Raw genomic sequence first — 19,230 nt, forward strand, 5'->3', positions numbered from 1 at the left:
TAGCCACTGCTGGCTCCCTGCCCACTCCCACAGCCCAACCTCTGTCAGCAGTGTTTCTGGAAGAGAGAGAGAGGGAGGGAGAAAGAGAGTGAGAGTCGGGAGGCAGCTCAGAGATGTGAAGTGACAAAAGGAAGCCATGTGGATTGCTGCGTATACAGGAAAGACTGTTCACTGTTAATAATTCATGCTCAGTAGTAGAGTTTCGTTTGGTAGTGTCCATGGGGAAACACTGGTACTGTCAAAGAAAGTTATTTTATTAGACCCTTACTGAGATAGAATATGTGTAGATATTATTATAGTTGAGTTAAGATTTTTTTTGAGTGTAGCAGCATTCAGGTCTGTCCGTCTCGGATAAAAATAAATAGTATCCTGGCCATTTGAAATTCTGGAGGATTACACAAATGTAGATGCATCAAATCTTTCAATTTTGCCACTCTACAAAATGTCAACAACATTACTATCTAGGCTCAAATAAGATGTAGTATGACTGTTTTGGACAAGGTTACTTTGTTATTAATGTTTTGTTTTTTAAGATGTATTACAAATACATGTAGTGTATAATTGGCACTTTGTGAAATAAAGTAATTCTTAACACCTTGGAAAATTGTGCAGAAATGCATGTATTGTAACAATTGCATTTTGTAAATTACGGTCATATGCAAAACTTTGAATGCTCCTGGTCAGATTACATGCTTTGTTAATTTTCTAAGGAAAAATAAGTTACCACATTCTCTAGAAGAACGCACCTAAATGTCCATTTTTCTGCAAATTAAAAAAAAAAAATTGTACAAACCACATTTTATGTTTTGTTGTATTCCAGTATGGCTCCACTACTGGAAGTGTGCTGGAGTGAACCAAGGGTCAGAATTTACAAATGGAAGATGCAGCTAAAAATTTTTGAAAAGCAATTTTACAAGAAGTAGGGATTCATGTTTTTGGCTGATATTAATATCCAGTTTTTTAAGTGCCTGTCTGCCAATCCTGAGACCAATGCAGATACATACATATTTATCAAGTGTAGAAACTGTGACGAAATCCACCTGGATTAGCATTGCAGAGAAACATATTATTTCTATAAGGTCACTAATCTAGTAAAATGAATAGAATACAGACATTTTAGCACAGTAGCTCAGCATCACCCAAAATGTTCTGCTTTCCAGAATGCGATAAATACATAATCAAATTTTGGTTTGAAATATCAGTCAAATCTGATCATTTCTGATGCTGATGTATTTTTTGTGATTATCTGCCTATACTGATATTATTGTGCATTCCTAGTATATTATATAGCATATTATAAAGCAACATTGTAACCGTTTTCACAGAACTGTCTTCTGCAAGCAAATGTAGAAAATATAACTGCAGCTTTTGTAATAAAGGTTTCCTGTACTCAAGAAATTTGCTGCAGACTGACATTACAGAATGCTTTTCAGTGATATACCATTTCATAAAAACCTTGTTGTTGAGAAGAGACAAAATTAGTGAATATCTTTTTAATTGTTAAAAAGGAGCCTAGTGGCTCAGGTATGTTTTGCACTCACATTTGTATTAACTTTCTCAGAATCCATTTGAAAGATCAGTATACTTATGTTAATGCACAAATGGAAGATGACACCATTAAAAATGTTTCTTTAGTAAGGGCAATGATTATGTGCAGACATTTTGCGTGGTTAAATAGATCTTGGATGAAAAAACCTGTTTTATATTTGTTGAATATATATTTGTTGGGTATATATTTTGCTACAATATAGAACCCTTTTTGCTAAGAGTGTGAGTGTTAACATACAGGGGGAGCCAAAGTGGTTTTATGTTACACAATTTACGATTTTCTGCCTTTGACCTTTTTTATCTTAATGGACCCCACAGATGTCTGGGGCACCTTAACATTACCTGTTGATATTAGCAATAGAGATTTTTTTTTGTTCCATTGATCTGGGCTTGCAGTAGCTGTGACTGTTCACCATTCACTCACTCAGTTTTTTGTTATATAACTCACTGAAAACAAAGCTAACAAATCAATGACTCTGAGCAAAAATGTTAACTCCAGCTAAACTCTTATCACGTTAGTATGACATCTGATTGGCTCCTTGCAGCAAACACCGCAGAGAAAAGAACAGACGTCACAGCTGAAGAGGTCCAAAGTCTGGCAGTGCTTTTCAGAACTAGATGGCGACAATGATACATGCCTTAAACTGATAACTGGGAGATTTGTACAAGTGTGATGAAGTAATGTCATTCAGTTACTCGCAGTGGTTTTGACTGCAGGAGAAACAGCTCTCCTCATCTCCATCCTAGACCAAAACATTGTTGTGCATGGAACAGCAGTAACTGTTTCATGACCCTTGCAGTTCAGTTGCTAAATTTCTTACTTTTTCAAGATAAAAATATCTAGGTTCTAATATTTTGTCATTATGCAGATAATGACAAATGCTTAGACTTATTTTTGGCTTAAGTTAGCATTACAACTTGCTTGTAACAAAAAAGCTCATTCATTTGTACCCATAGTTTACTTTTTCCTCCTTTTTTGTTACTTAATTTTTTAATAAGTACTTTCATCACTAGTAGAAGGAGCTGTTAAGACTATGTTCAACACAAGTTTATGTGCATGTCTGACGTTGTCACTGTTTTCTTCTTTGTCTTTTTACATAATTTGAAAATGCCAACTGGCCTTTACATTTTGTGAAAATATGATGAATGTGTGTGTATAGAAGTGGCCCAATATTCAATGTAATAAACTGTTTTAGTTTAAAAATGCTTTTAATATTAAATGTTAAAGATTTTTTTTCTTCTTTTTTTTTTCTTTCAGTGATATTCACTGTTTGCTATTGTTACGCAGAGGTCATTACTTTTAATCAGTATTGAATCCAAATCCTTGGTATCAAATTTAATATAGATTTTTTTTAAATGAGCTCCATTCCTTAATCCAGTAAACAACATCTTGAACTTGTAAAATATCAGTACACATTTTAATTAAACTGTTTAAATGATTGGGAACTGGCCCATTCATAGTTGTTGAAAGTAGACAAAGCACATATAGAGAAAAAGAAGTCTCTTTATTTCTTTCACTGTCTGTGCATTGCACTAATTGAAGGAGGATGTGAGACCCACAAAGCTGGCCTAACTGTGTGTTTCACAGAAATATTTTTGACATCTAAACCTTGCCTATGTATTTTCTAAACAAACCTGAATTACTTTCCATGACTAAGCTGTTTTTGTGATCTAGTATTACCTGTGCTTTCATCAGATCAGGTTACTGTATTAGTGTGAAACTTACATAGCGATTTAAAAAACAGATTATACCCCTTACATGCACTAACAAGACATGTTTATCTCCTTTCTTCAGCTTTTACATAAGATATGCATAGTTGCTAATAGCATTGCATGCTTTTGCATAAAAAAAACTTTTGGTATTAAATTATACACAATTATTGCATTTGATTTAATAAGGAACATGTTTTTATTATAGCTTAATTGCCATTAAAATGTGCTCTTGTTTATTTATTTTGCTTATAAGTGGCTTTATCTATGCTGGGTACTTCTGTTTTGAATGACTGATTAGAATTGTATCATAATAGATTTTATAAATAAATATATACTGTTTATATATATATATATATATATATATATATATATATATAAAGAGAGGGATGCAAGACTTGATGTGGAGAAGATGGTCTTATTTTTAGTTTCAATTTTTGGACATATTCTGGTTGCTTTAGGTAATAGTGCCACTCATAGGTGATAAAGGGCATTGCATCCTGTATGGCACGGAATTCATTTTTACTCCTAGATATATGCCGGGCATCTGTGTTGTACATGGATAACAACTCATTTGATCAATTATTTTAAAGATGCCACTTGGTTTAATGCAAAACGAAAAAGATTTGCTTTAGGAGAAACATTTCAGGTGTATCTCTGTGGATCTCCTCTTCTATATTAGTAAAAGCAGCATTAAATATTTGTGAATGTACATATGTTTTGCTCTTTCTTCATATCCAGATGTTTTTGTGTTTTGTGCTCTATTACCAGTGATTCCAGTAGCAGTTCTAGTGATGAGTCCCCAGCTCGATCTGTTCAGTCAGCTGCTGTACCTGCCCCTTCCTCTCAACCCCTCCCTCCACTAGACAAAGATGAGCCTCGTAAAAGCTTTGGAATTAAGGTGCAAAACCTCCCTGTGCGCTCAACAGGTAAAGTTCTGCTCAAAGTACAATTATTGGAAAATTATTCTGTAAAAAAATGTATGTCTTTGCAGATAAAAACAGGTTAAAACATCTACAAATAAGTGGAAATGAGAAGTAGATTTAAGATGATTTCACTTTTCTGAAAACCATTTTTGCTGTGTTAATGTTGATCATTTTTGTGGCAGCTTTGTCCTGACTTGAGCATATGCTTTGTAATCTTTATTGCATGTTCACTATACAGTTTTAGTTTAGCTACAAGTTGCTTGGTTTGGATTTGAATAAAATTTTTCTTAAAATATTATTTTCAAATAATGTGTATCATCTAAATTACAGATACAAGCCTGAAAGATGGTCTCTTCCATGAGTTTAAGAAACATGGCAAAGTGACATCTGTGCAGATTCATGGTGCTTCTGAGGAACGATATGGACTTGTCTTCTTTCGTCAACAAGAGGATCAGGAGAAAGCCCTTAGTGCATCAAAAGGGAAGCTTTTTTTTGGGATGCAGATTGATGTTACTGCTTGGACTGGCCCTGGTGAGTTAGTCATTCTGAAAACAACAGATATTTGCTGCTTTACTGATTACTGATACTAGGCTTGGGGGTTGATTAGTACAAGCAGTTGATGTTGAACAGTTTGTGCTAGCAATGCATGGGTGCTTATTTGTGACTGACATTGCACACGTTTACAGATTATAGATCTTCACACATCTTCAAATCTTCTCATAAATTCTTAAATAATATTATGTATATATACATAATTATTATGTATATAATAATAAATACATCATGGCATTTACTCTCGTACTGCTGATATTTATCATTCACAGTGAAGGCAGTTATTGATGAGTTTTATTTTTTCATCATTGTTGGTTTAATTCATATTTGAATTACCATCCACTCCACTTTTTTGCTAGTTTGACTGTTTTCTCAATTATTCTCAATTATTCTATTGCTTTGTAGAAACAGAGAGTGAGAATGAGTTCCGACCGCTCGACGAACGGATAGATGAATTCCATCCCAAAGCTACACGGACTCTGTTCATTGGAAATTTGGAGAAGACTACAACCTACCATGACCTGCTTAACATTTTTCAGCGTTTTGGGGAGATTGTTGTAAGTTGAATTTTGATGATTTTAATTAGATCTCTTGCCAGAATTACTGTCTCATATCAAGAAATTTGGCAATTACCATGGAGAACCAAAGCCATTTGTTTCATTTAAAAACTAACCATTACTGGCATATCTGTCCTTTGTAGGATATTGATATAAAGAAGGTTAATGGTGCTCCACAGTATGCCTTTTTGCAGTACTGCGATATTGCTAGTGTCTGCAAAGCAATAAAGAAAATGGATGGTGAATACCTTGGGAACAATAGGTTAAAGGTAAGGATAAAAATATAAATCTTTTTATTGAGTTTAAAATAAATGAACTTGATAGGTAACTGCATACGTATATAACAGAAATGTTAATGTTTATTTTATTCTTTTGTTTGTTTGTTTTTTTTACAGTTGGGATTTGGTAAAAGTATGCCTACCACATGTGTATGGTTGGATGGCCTGGCTTCCAACATTACAGAACAGTATCTTACACGGCACTTTTGCCGTTATGGTCATGTTGTTAAGGTATACTTTCTTCCTAGGAAAATTTTCAGAATAATTTTAGTCTTGTTATTAATGTTTCACCTGCATTGCTCTCATTGTCTGTTCCTCTCTTTTTTAGGTTGTCTTTGACAGATTAAAGGGAATGGCTCTTGTCCTGTACAATAATATAGAGTGCGCACAGGCTGCAGTAAAGGAAACCAAGGGCTGGAAGATTGGGGGTAACAAAATTAAGGTGCACAAAAAAATTTGGCTGTTAAAGCATTTTTTATGTATCACTTTGTGTTCTTATTTGCTCATGAATCAACAACATTACTTTTCAGGTTGACTTTGCCAACCATGAAAGTCAGATGGCTTTCTACCGTTCAATGCAGGCATCTGGACAAGACATCAGAGATTTTTATGACCTCCTATCTGAGCGGCGGTTCGTGATGCTGTTTTTTTGGCATTAATCATTGCAAAATCATTTTCTTATTTTATGTTTGATAAATCATTGAAGCCTACTTTACACAGTATACATTCTTTCTCCCTTCTACAGAGATGACCGCAGACCATCATATCATGAATTCTCCACAGAGCGGGCATATTATGAAAATGTTAGAACCCCTGGAACCTACACAGAGGATCCACGTCGCAAATATCCTGCCAGAAGTCGGGAGTTTTACACAGAATGGGATCCTTATGCCACAGACTACTATGACCCACGATATTATGATGAGCCCCGTGAATACAGGGATTACAGAGACCCTTATGAGCAAGACATTAGAAAATACAGCTACATGCAGCGAGAACGCGATAGAGATAGAGAGCGCTTTGAAACAGATCGTGAACGTGATCATGGTCGACGGACGATTGAGCACAGCCAAAGTCCATCTCATCCACGTCGCCCTGCTAGCCCTGCTGGTTCTCCCTCACTCTCTGAACGGTTACCTAGTGACTCTGAGCATCATATTTACAGTCGCTCCTCTGAGCGAAGTGGCAGCTGCAGCTCAATTTCACCACCACGTTTTGAAAAGCCAGACAGAATTCGTTTAGACCGATATAATAAAAGTGATAAACTTGAGAAAGAAAGACCACTCTTTGAAACAGAGCGTGGAAATGGGGGAGAAAAAGAAAGGCGTCTTGGACGGAAGGATAAAGGAGACAAGGACAGAGTAGAGAAGCAAAAGTTAAGGAAATTAAAGCTTGCATCTCCTAGTGTTCCATCATCTGAGACTGAACCTGAACCTGACAGGGAAGTAAGCCCTGATACAGCTCAGCGTAATTCGAGCAAATTCCAGCTCAGAGAAAAAGATTCTGGAAAAGGAAGACTGGATCTTCCACCTTGTGTTGTCCAGCTAACACGAGTCAAAGAAAAAGAAGGGAAGTTAATGGACCATGCAGTTATTGAGAAACAAAGGGTAAAGGCTGGCTGTGATCCTGTCAAGTCTCCACCCCCACTTCACTCAGCTGACCACAAGACTATGTCCCTTCGAATAGAAACTCAAAATAGAGAGGTCCTTAAACATGGAAAAGGTCCCAAAGATAAATGTTTGGCTAGCCAGGTGGAGGTTGTAGACAAAGAAGGAAAAAACAAAGGCAGACAGTACATTAAAGCTGAGTTAGCATTTGATAATTCTGCTATGGATAGTGATCGTTTAGCTGCTCGAAAAAGGCGCTTTGAGGAAGCAACTGCAAAAGCTAATCGCTTAAGACAATTAACACAGGAAGAAGACGAACGAGGGGTTGGATTAAAAAGGCTGGGTGATTGTCATTTGTCAAAGGGGATAGATGGGGACAGAAAATTCTCTCAAATGGAGGTCATTAAACGAGAGAACAAAATTGCTAAGACAGAGAAACTGGTTACTGTAAATACCACAGGAGATGGGTCAGATGTGATCAGAGATCTTGGTCTTAGCCCAGACTTTCAATCTAGACTTGCCGAACCAACAGGGGAGGCAACACTTTCTTTAAACAGTCATGACCAGAAGATACAGGATTTTGAAGCAGAGAGCCACCCTTGCCTCAATCCTACAGTGTCTGATGAGGGAAACTTTGAAATGGAACACTCAAGAGAGCAACACTTAAGACAGAGCAAACCTGAAGGATGCCCTGTGTTAAATGATAAAGATACAGTGGATAGTGAAGGAAGATTACTCTTCGATATTGACCACTCCCAAAGCTGTAGAAAGCAAATGGAGAAAAGCCGTCGTCTCCAACAGCAGCTGCAAGAATGTGACAAAACAGATAAAACTGAAAGTACACCTAGCACTGATGCTGAGGACTTTGATCGCCGAAGTCTTGTACATGAGGTAGGTAAACCCCCTCAGGATGTCACTGATGACTCTCCTCCGCTAAAGAGAAAGAAGTCAGAGCCATTTGATTATGATTTCAGCACTAATAGGGAGCGCAAATATCGGAGTTCCAGGCAATTAAACAATGAGACTGAAAGGAGGTTTACCTCTGCCACAGTTGACGAAGAGTCACCTGCTGACATATTACATTTAATGTCTGACAGAGAGATAAAAGATTCACCAAAAACAGAAAACAAGATTACCTCTCATTTAGATGGACTAAAATGCAATGATGACAATACTGTCACAGATGCAGAGTTATTCAAGCTTAAGAAATCACTGCTTGGTGAAGAAGAGTTGTGCTGGGAGAGAAAAATGAGGCAAGATACACTGAAAGTAGAAATGAACTTTCCAAGCAGCATTGTGAAACGTGAGAGCATTAGAAAACGCCTTGTACGTGAACTGGAGCCTGGAGAGGTTCAGTCAGACTCTGATGATGATGGAGGTGATATTAGACATCTCTCACCAAAGCTGGATACTGCCTTCAAAAGAGAACGTGAGGGAAGACTTCTAGACCTGAAGCTCTCAGGATCCCTAGAGAAAAACAAGTTTTATGAATTTGCACTGGATAAGACGATAACACCAGACACAAAAGCTTTGCTTGAGCGTGCTAAGTCTCTCTCTTCATCAAGGGAAGATAATTGGTCTTTCCTTGGCTATGACTCAAGGTTCACAAGCTTTCGGACTGTCACTGACAAGGAAAAAGTTGAGCCCACACCAAGGCCTATTCCTTCCTGGTATATGAAGAAAAAGAAAATTCGTTCTGACTCTGAAGGAAAGCACGATGACAAAAAAGAAGACCCCAAGCCAGAGGAACAAGAGCGCCAGGAGCTATTTGCCTCTCGTTTTCTTCACAGCTCTATCTTTGAGCAAGACTCCAGACGTCTTCGACATCTTGAACGGAAAGACAACGATCCTGAGGTTCGAATAGATAGAGATAATGGTAAGACTAGTGTTACTGTGGAAAAGGCTGCAACAGGAGCAGATATTTCACAGGAGCCTGTAGTGCTTTTCCGTAACCGTTTCTTGGAGCTACAGCAAAAAAAAGACAAAGACCAAGAGCTACACACTTCTGAAAAAGCCAGTATGACTGAGACAGTTGAGAAAGGTATTGTACCAGATCAAGAGCTATTGCAGACCCCTGAGATGCCTGATGCAGTGCATGGACTTAAATCAATGAGCCCTATTTCATTGGCACCTCACTCTATCCCCAACCCCACAGAGACATCTTTTCAGCAGGAAAAGTCAACTGGGCCAACTACATCAACAGAGTTACCTATGACATCAACTCTCCATGAAAAATTAGAAGAGACTCAGACAATTACCCCTCAACTGCCAAGCCAATTGAGCAGCATCAAAGTAGCTATTCCAGTAAGCACACCACCTATGACAAATAAAGACAGCACTGAAGCTGAGTCTAATGAGGAATTTGGTGAACCCAAAGTACCAGCTGCAAACACCTTAGCTGAGGAGCAGAACCTCGATGTGAAGCCTCCCACTCCTGGTGCATCCTTAAGTAATGCAGAGCCAGAGTCTGCAGAGTCACTTTCACCTAAGTTTGAAGATGCTCAAGAGATTCCTAAGGCAGAGCTTTCAGAAGATAAAACCGAGCAGCTTGAGTGTAATTCTAACCAAACTGCAGAGTCATCTTTGGAGGTGCAGCTGGCAGTCTCTGAACCTGAGGCTGAACGAGCACAACCAACACGCAAACAGCCAAAGAATAAAAAGGCAAAAGCAAACCCATCAGCGTTAATACCCACAATGCCAGCTCAGCAAGCTAACAGTGAGAAACCAGCTATCCGTAAGAGTGAACGCATTGACAGAGAAAAGCTGAAAAGGGCGTCATCACCAAGAGTAGAGGCCACAAAGGTCCAAGCTGATTCCAAAAACACATCCAAGTCTCCTATTCATGCAGCAGATTTGGAGCAGGCCAATGATTCAAGTCTGCTACATGGCAGAACACGGCAACGGCGAAACGTTCGTTCTGTATATGCTACACCACCTGAGGATGAAGCACATCAACAACCAGGCAAGGATGTTCCCGAATCCTCTCGCTCTATGCGGAAACGAGCTGTTGACAAAGAATCTGTGCTGCAAGATGTATTGCCTACACCAGCTGTCACAAGGAGAGGTCGCCCACCTAAAACACGTAAAAGAGGGGATGATGTGTCTCCAATGAAGGTGGAGCAAACTAAAAATTCGGAGGGTGAAGACACTGACAGCAAAGAGTCTGGAAGTGGTGGTGAAGTCACTAAAGTTGCAGAGGGTTGGCGCTCTCCTCGCTCTCAGAAGACACAGTCAGTAGTTAGAGCTGCACAGAGTAGAAAAGCAGCTAAAGCAGACAAGCAGTCACACAGCACAGTGTCTAGTCCACATAATATCTCTGAAACCTTGGAGTCTCAGGACAAAACAAAAGATGAGACTCCGTCAGAAGTTGCAAATACACTGTCATGCATAAAGCAACCAACAACATCCAAAAGAGAGAAAGAAAGTAAACATACTGAGAAGAAATGTAGTGTGGAAAAACTGGATGAAAAGGCAGAGACAGATACTGTGGAAAAAACACAGACGACCGATAGGAGCGTTAAAGGGAAGGTGCCGAGATTGACCCGCAGCACCAAAGCAGCTCCAGATGATAAGGCTGTTAACCTGAAAAATCTTGTCATTAATCTAAGTGGGGATACAGTTAAAGAAGCCTTGCACTCTGGAGATGAGGACAGTGAACACTGCCAAGAGTCTTTGAAGAAGACTAAAACAGAAATATCTGTTAAAGAAGTGTCTAGAACACCAAGTTACTTCAAAGAAGTAGATGATCTCAGCCCAGACGAAAAGGAAGACCCTCTGTCTGATTCAGAGCCACCTGCTGAGCCAGAGGCTGTTTTACTTGCCCGGCAAATGGAGCTGGAAAGGGCAGTGGAAAATATTTCAAAGCTAGCAGTTGAGCAACCACCAACACCATACAAAGAACCTGCTACTCAGCCCTCTACCGTGTTACCACCTGTTTCAGCAGAGCCTGAAGATGAAACAGAAGTGGAAAAGCCTGCCAATCCTGCAAGTGAAACTGAGCTTGCTGCTGCAATAGATTCAATCACTGCGGAAGATATTTCTGGTGATGCAGATGGATTCCATGCTCCTTCTACGTACACAGCACTCCTTCCCACATCAGAGCCATTAGTTTTATCCACAGCAAATGAGGTTATGGAACCGGAGACAGACTTGGCAATAAATAATATTATAGATTCTGAACCATGTAGTAGTTTGACTCCTGATGCCAAGTCATCTGAACCAAGAAATGCTATTGAATGTCCCCCATCAGAGATGCCCAAGAAGGGAGGAAGAGCGCGGCCTAAAACGCCAAAGAAATCCAAGGGTCGAAAGGTTTCTGCTAACAAAAGAACAGATATCTCAGTAGGTACACTATATGATGCTGAACCTGCAGCAGTTAAACTACCAGAATCCATTCCTGAAGACATTCAAACTGTCAACCCAAAAGCAGCCACATCATCAGCAATAGCTACTGTTGTCACTGTTGCTGCTGCATGTAAACATGATGTGGCATCAACAGTGACTTTGGACACTCCAAAGGAGGCAGAACAGCCTGCTATAGACCAGCCTGAACCTCAAGAATCAGCCTTCCATTCTGGAAGTAACAGTCCTTCGTATTTCAGATCACCAGAACCATCCTTACAGCCAGTAGCTCCTGCACTTAGCCCATCTCCAACTCGACTAAGTGTAGCACCAGCTCGTTTAGCTAAGGTACCGCTCACAACCCCTGATTGGAGAAACAGGACAGAAGAGAAGGGTGCACTGCCTGCACCCCAAGTTACAATGTCTGCATCAGCACCAACTGTAGGAGTAGGGGGCCCTTCAGCAAATCCTCCAGTTCCCCCTGACACAAAAGCTTCTGATATTGATCCTAGCTCTAGCACTCTGCGAAAGATCCTGATGGAGCCAAAATATGTATCTGCTTCAAACAGCAATGCTGTTCCAAGCACACTTCTTACAACCACATTAGCAGACCCTCGGATGTCTCAGAATGAAAATTCATCTGTCGTGAAGGCAGCACTTCCTGAGGATAGACCCAGCCCTATAACACCAGTTACACCACAAATGGTACCTCCACAGCCACCTCCCCAACCCACTGAGACCCTGCATATATTCAAGGAGAAAATGGGGAATTCAGTCATCTCTTCCACTGCTACCTCAGTTATTAGTCGGATTCCTATGCCCTTCGATTTTGATGACACTCCTCGCATCTCTTTGAGCAACCGCAGCTCTGGACTGTCTCAGCCTAAGCAGAAATATCGTTTAGGTGTGAATGAAAACAGTAGATACCACGGACTCTCAATTTCTGATGAAGGGCGAACTGCTTCTGATAATGCATCTAGTAACACAGGTTCTGGGCCTGGTTTAAGAGTAAACACCTCAGAGGGGGTGATGGTACTGAGTTATTCAGGTCAAAAGACAGGAGGACCTCAACGTATTGTTGCAAAAATTAGCCAGATCCCACCACCCAGTGCAGTTGACATTGAATTTCAACAATCTGTTTCAAAATCTCAGAAGCAAGAGTCACTTCCAACTCAACCCTCTACTCCTAAAGGATCCCAGACACCCACAGGTCAAGGACATGGAGGTTCTGTATTAAACAGTCAGGGGTTCAGTGCCCAGCCTGTCATTTCTTCCATAAAACAGGACATTTCTGTTTCTGACAAATCTGAATTACCATATCACAGTGGTCCCCAAGGTGCTCCAGTTAAAGCTTTCCAACAGTCAAGTTCCAATACTCAGATTCTGAGGTATAACCAATCTATGTTGCACCAACCACACACCAAAAAAGCATCAATAGCAGAATCTGTTTCATTGAAAGCTGATGTAAAACAACCCCAGGCATTCAATCAAAGTTCTGTTTTAAGTCCACACCCTTCCACTTTAGCAGGGAATCACATTTCTAATCCAAGTACTCCTAATGACAGGTTGATCTGTCATTCAAAACAAGAGCCACACTCTCCAAGGACATCAGGCAATTCAGCCTCCCCGTTCTCTAAGGTTTGTCCCACTAGTACCTCAGTAGTCCTGGGTCCGAGTGGGCCATTGCCTCAGTATGTGACAAACGTACATCACCCCGAGCAGTCAGTCATCATGCCCCCTCATAATGTCTCACAGTCAGTGCCCATTAGTCATTTGCCTCAAGGAAATGTCAGAATGAATACTCCATCACTCTCTGGAATTAATTATGGAATGCGTACAGATTCTCTCTCCTCCCCACGATCCGGTCCTCAACAACGATCTGCCACACCCCAGCCAGCAGTAATCAGAGATATGCTGCTTAAATCACACGCAGGTCAAGTGAGTGGAGCAAGTGATGATGATGTGCGACACTTCCATCAGGGAAGTCGTAGGCCATCTGTGCCTCAGTTACAGTCAGATGTCATGGTAATCCAGCCTGAGTACAAGGGGATACATCATAGTGCATTGCGTCTGGATCAGTACAACAGAGACGTGCGTATACTTATGCACCAGCAGTTGACAGACCATCCTGGAGTTATTGAAGCCCACCAGACCCAAACACCAGAGCCCCCATCAATGTCGTCTTCTTCACACATCTCTACAGCATCCTCCAAAACTCCCCCTGTTGTTAAGAACTCTCCACAAGCTATGAGAGATGCATCAAAAGCACTGGATGTAAAAATGCCACGTTCTCCTCATTCAGAGAGTAGAATAGTTGGCCATTCTTCTGGCTCTGTGATCGCTCCTCAAGGAGTGCCACTGCTGCATCCTGGCAATGCAAGCTCCATACCTGAGTACTACAGAGAAATGCGTGGCTTCCATTCCCAGTTACCTAGTCATTCAGTAATTGGAATCAATGTGGCCAACCGTAGCATCACTCCATCTCAGGTGAGACAATAAACTGATAATAAATGTCATAACAATAATAAATGTAAATTATTGTTTTAACTGTTTTGGTCAGTGAGACCTGTACAAAGTACTTACTTTGAATATAAATATGCAGATTAATCCACTGTACTTTCAAATTTTTCTCTTTATCAGGGGTCTCAGGAAGGTGATCACAGGCCCAAAGTTTCCCATATCACATCTGGTGGGCCACTTGCTGAAACAAAAATTGACATCTCACATGTTAGGCATCCAGGCTCAATGGATTTATCTCATGTAGCTCGAATCCAGAGTGAGACTGCCTCTCCCTCTTACACCTCTCCAACAACCATTACACCCAAATCGGATTTATCACCCTCTCTGCAGAAGGGACTTCAGAGCATAGCATCAGGGCAGCTTCCACTGCACTCTTCATCATCTTCACAGATACGAGCAGATATAAAACTTGACCATGCAGCACATCCTTCAGTTGACATGGTGCATCTCTTAAAAGTAAGTTATATTGTATAAGCAGTTCTGATCAATTCTGATCAGTCAGTTTAATTATTATAACAAAGATTAGCATATTGCTTAGTCCATAACCGGTTTCCTTTGTGTTTTTTCGTCTTTGTACAGAAATATCCTATTGTATGGCAAGGCCACTTGGCACTGAAGAACGACAGTGCAGCTGTCCAGTTGCACTTTGTATCTGGTAATAATGTACTGGCTCATCGCTCACTGCCACCACCAGAGGGAGGTCCTCCTCTTCGTATTGCACAGAGAATGCGTCTAGAAGCTTCTCAGCTTGATGGAGTTGCAAGGAGGATGACTGTACGATTTGCTTGCATAACTGGCTTCATAATTGTAGTTACATCTGTAATATGAGCATATTTATGATTCAGGAAATATGAGGAAGATAAATTTCCTTTATTTTGGCTCTTTTTTAGGTTGAGAGTGATTACTGCCTCCTGTTGGCATTACCTTGTGGCCTAGACCAAGAAGATGTTTTCAACCAGACTCATGCCCTCAAAACAGGCTTTATTACATACCTGCAGGCAAAACAAGCTGCTGGAATAATCAATGTTCCCAACCCAGGCTCCAATCAGGTGAGTGGACTTGAACACAGCAGAAGAGAAGTGTGCATGCATATAAATTAGTACATATTTAAAAAGGTTCTAAGACAGCTGTGATCACGTGTTGTGAAAAACGACACATTCGTTTGCTGAGCAGGGAGTTTTTGTCTCCCCATTTATACATAGCGTTATTGGTTACCTTCACAATATTAGCTCTATTGGTAACCTTCACAATATTAAACGATATCATTATGTTCAACAAAGGGCCAATCCCATTTCACCCTTTGCCCCTACTACTTAGCCCTTAGCCATCCGTTTTGCGTGTTTACATCTAGGGTAAGGGTGTCTCAGTTTTGGAGATAGAGGGGTAGGGTGAAGTGTTGCTACATGGCTCTCCAAACAGAGAGTTTTCAGAGGGACACTCCAAATGGAGTGTCATGAGAAAAAAAATAAATATCGGCAAGATGGCTGTGCGAGCAACAAAAGAAACCCACAAATATAAGTATTTTTTTCTCTGTTAACAAACACAACAAATTGCTAATAGCTTGCTAATGTCTCGGTAGCTAGCTAGCTAACTTTCCCGTTCCACCTTACAGTGGTGCTTGAAAGTTTGTGAACCTTTTAGAATTTTCTATATTTCTGCATAAATTTGATCTAAAACATCATCAGATTTTCCTAAAGAAGTCCTAAAAGTAGATAAAGAGAACTCAGTTAAACAAATGACACAAATAAATTATACTTGGTCATTTGTTTATTGAGAAAAATGATCTAATATTACATATTTGTGAGTGGCAAAAGTATGTGAACCTTTGCTTTCAGTATCTGGTGTGACCCCCCTGTGTACAACAATAACTGCAACTAAACGTTTCCGGTAACTGTTGATCAGTCCTGCACACTGGCTTGGAGAAATTTTAGCCCATTGGCTGACCACTCCTGGTGAGGGAAACAATGGTCTTGAGTTTCCTCCATTTGTACACAATCTGTCTGACTGTGGATTGGTGGAGTCCAAACACTTTAGAGATGGTTTTGTAACCTTTTCTAGCCTGATGAGCATCAACAATTCTTTTTCTGAGGGCCTCAGAAATCTTTGTTCGGGCCATGATACACTTCCATAAACATGTTGTGAAGAGCAGACTTTGATAGATCCCTGTTCTTAAAATAAAACAAGGTGCCCACTCTCACCTGATTGTCATCCCATTGACTGAAAACACTTGACTCTAATTTCACCTTCAAATTAACTGCTAATCCTACAGGTTCACATACTTTTGCAACTCACAAATATGTAATATTGGATCATTTTTCTCAATAAACAAATGACCAAGTATAATAATTTGTATCATTTGTTTAACTGGGTTCTCTTTATCAACTTTTAGGACTTGTGTGAAAATCTGATAATGTTTTAGGTCAGATTTATGCAGAAATATAGAAAATTCTAAAGGGTTCACAAACTTTCAAGCAACACTGTAAATGGCAGTATTGACACCTGAAGCGCCAGAATGTAACTGCTGCACCATTTAAATTCGAACAAGAAGCTGGCGAATAGCTGACTTCAGCTTCGTATCACCAAAGAATTAGGAGTGGATGATAATAAATAATTGTCTTAAACCCCCTCTTTGAAAGCATATGATGCCCTAAATGTAACTGAAGCCCAGCAGCGAGGCTGCAGAACCTTTCCCTTCTCTGCTATCATTGAAGACGGGCAGTGTCACCTGCAGAATAGCCTGTTAATGAAGCAATGTTTTTCCCATTTCGTAGGGCAAGATTTCAAACACTACACCTTGTAACCCAGTTCCAAAGGGTTAGGGTGACACTCTTAAACAAGGGGTAGGGGTAAAAAGACAAAATGAGATTGGGCCAAAGAATATTGGTCCTGTCCTAATTCTGTACTCTGTCAATTCCTAATTACCCTGATTTTTACATATAATTTAGAAACCTAAGGTGGGAAAAGAATGAATTAATAAATGTTATTTCTCTTTTGTAGCCGGCCTATGTTGTCCAAATTTTCCCTCCATGTGAGTTTTCTGAGAGCCACTTGTCTCACCTTGCTCCGGACCTTCTGAACAGCATCTCCAGCATCTCTCCACATCTCATGATTGTTATTGCATCTGTCTAAGACTTTCCTGGGAGAGCCCATTTTTCTAAATGAGCAGTATGCCAACACCAGCTGAACAACATTCTGGAAAATGCCTCAATGTTGAATGGGTTTACTCCTCTTTGGACATGCATTCATTTTTCCTTTTTTCTTTCACCGGATCCTTAACTCATTCTTTTATCTCTTATTCCATTTAACCATTTAACTCTCATTTGAGAGCGCACACTAGTAAATGGATCTAGATTTGCAATGATCAATTTTCTGATCATTCATTTTACTGTTTTCATTGCTAAAGTTTTGAAGGTTTGTATCTATGGTTTTTTAACACATTAAAGATCAAATCTTTTGCGGTTAAAAAGGCATGGGACTGAGAAACAATTGTTTTTTATTTCATTGAAATGATGATTGTGATTTATTATTTTTTAATTTTCTTAAAAATGGATCAGATCAAGTCATTGCACTATGTTAGGGAAATCAAAACATGGAAATCTGTGGACTTTGTACAGATCCAAATATTGAAGTGATGCATATTACTTTGACATGCCTCTGTCACCAGCCATGTGTGGAAAAGAAAAGAAAAAAAAGCTGGTGAGAAAGCATTTTGTGAAATTTCTTTGTGAACTGTTCGAAAACAGTGTATGATAAATCAACTGTTTATACTGCAACTACTGTTCTGTCACCAGTCAGCTATTTACTTCCATGTCATTTTTTGAAACGGCTCTCAATGTGCTCTCTGTTCTTTCCTAAAGGGACTGAGTTATTGTGAGTCATAGAGTTTACACTTGATGCCTCAATAGGGGATTGTATGTAAATGTTTTCTCTTTCTATTCAAGACTTGAGGTTACTTGGGTTAAGTGGGACTCTGTAAATATTATAAATATTTAAATACGTTCAAAGCTGTCAGGAGACCCTGTGGATTACCCATAACAATGGAAACAAGATGTTGCCATCAACCATAAAAGTCAGTGTAACCAGTATCACCTGTATTGCTTTATTTGTCTGAATCAGTTCAGTGCCAAATTCTTTTGAAAAGAAAGAAAACGTTAATCAGTTCAATCAAATTTTATTTTAATACTTGACTTTGTATTTGTCACTGGATCTTTTACAGCTCTGCTTTCACTTTGCCTTGTTTTATATATTTATGGTCCCCTACCTCTGTTTGTTATGTTTCTTTTTTATTTTTATTTTGTCAGATAAATGCTCTGACAAAGATTGTCATAATTGGGGGTTCTGTCTTGTATGAATCCTGAAAGTGTGTTCTTAACATTTTTGCTTTGTGTTTTAACCTTTTATGTATCATTTTTGGCCTCTCATCAGATATGCATCTCAGTACTGAGATGTGACATGCAGATGGTCAAAAATGATTTGTTTAAAAAATGAAATATGTAAAGAAATCTGTACAAATCTGTAACTTCACTTCCCCCTTTCTTCGGGTGTCTGTCATCTTGAGCCAAGATGTAAATATTCATTTTAGTCCATGTATGTCCTAATTTTGTTTCCTCTTCATTCGGTATCTTTATTTTGTTTTGTAAGACAAAACAAAGCAGTCTGAAGAAACAGAACCAAAAGTAAAGCGATGCAGAAATTAAACCATGTGTCTCACTCTTGCAGTGTGATTGTACTGACTGCAGACTGATGGCTCATGAAGACATTATAGGCACTTATAATTTTGACTTATACAAATTAAAAATCAACATAGCAAAATGGAAAACAAGCAGATCTTAGATTTCCTTTCTGATTTATTTTATGTCATTGTTCTGTGTGTATTTTGCTGTTCCTCTATGAGGACATTTCGAAATGTAAAAAAAAAAAAGGAAATTGTTGGGTAACACTTCTACAGATCATTAAATGGTCACTCATTATCTACCTTTAAGTGTTTGCTTAAGTTTTTTTTATGAACAGTGAATCATTTTAAAACAATTGTAATGGAATTTTGAAAGTATGTGTTGATATGTGTAATTTAAAGGAGCGTCTTTTTCCAGTTAAGTGCAGATCTGTATGTCTATATTGATTCTGCTACTTTACTGTATTGCTTTCCAAGGAATCATGCAGTCAGATTTTGAAGAAGAATGTCAGTAAAGAC

The 19,230-nt window shown here is 39.3% G+C and overlaps 1 protein-coding gene across 1 annotated transcript in view; it reads left to right on the plus strand.

Annotated features, from left to right (window-relative positions):
- spen (spen family transcriptional repressor) overlaps positions 1 to 19,020 on the plus strand; it is a 37,820-nt gene extending 18,800 nt beyond the window's left edge. Inside the window, exons 4-15 of the mRNA XM_017708925.2 lie at positions 4,030 to 4,187; positions 4,515 to 4,715; positions 5,142 to 5,293; positions 5,437 to 5,562; positions 5,689 to 5,802; positions 5,900 to 6,013; positions 6,102 to 6,202; positions 6,317 to 14,006; positions 14,160 to 14,495; positions 14,619 to 14,813; positions 14,930 to 15,088; positions 17,037 to 19,020. Of these exons, the coding sequence (XP_017564414.2) occupies positions 4,030 to 4,187; positions 4,515 to 4,715; positions 5,142 to 5,293; positions 5,437 to 5,562; positions 5,689 to 5,802; positions 5,900 to 6,013; positions 6,102 to 6,202; positions 6,317 to 14,006; positions 14,160 to 14,495; positions 14,619 to 14,813; positions 14,930 to 15,088; positions 17,037 to 17,168 (9,478 nt within the window). The 3' untranslated portion in view covers positions 17,169 to 19,020. The remainder of the gene's footprint in view (positions 1 to 4,029; positions 4,188 to 4,514; positions 4,716 to 5,141; positions 5,294 to 5,436; positions 5,563 to 5,688; positions 5,803 to 5,899; positions 6,014 to 6,101; positions 6,203 to 6,316; positions 14,007 to 14,159; positions 14,496 to 14,618; positions 14,814 to 14,929; positions 15,089 to 17,036) is intronic.
- Positions 19,021 to 19,230: the final 210 nt, after the last annotated feature.

The sequence above is a fragment of the Pygocentrus nattereri genome, chromosome 9 (assembly GCF_015220715.1).
Source record: "Pygocentrus nattereri isolate fPygNat1 chromosome 9, fPygNat1.pri, whole genome shotgun sequence".
Lineage (NCBI taxonomy): Eukaryota > Metazoa > Chordata > Actinopteri > Characiformes > Serrasalmidae > Pygocentrus > Pygocentrus nattereri.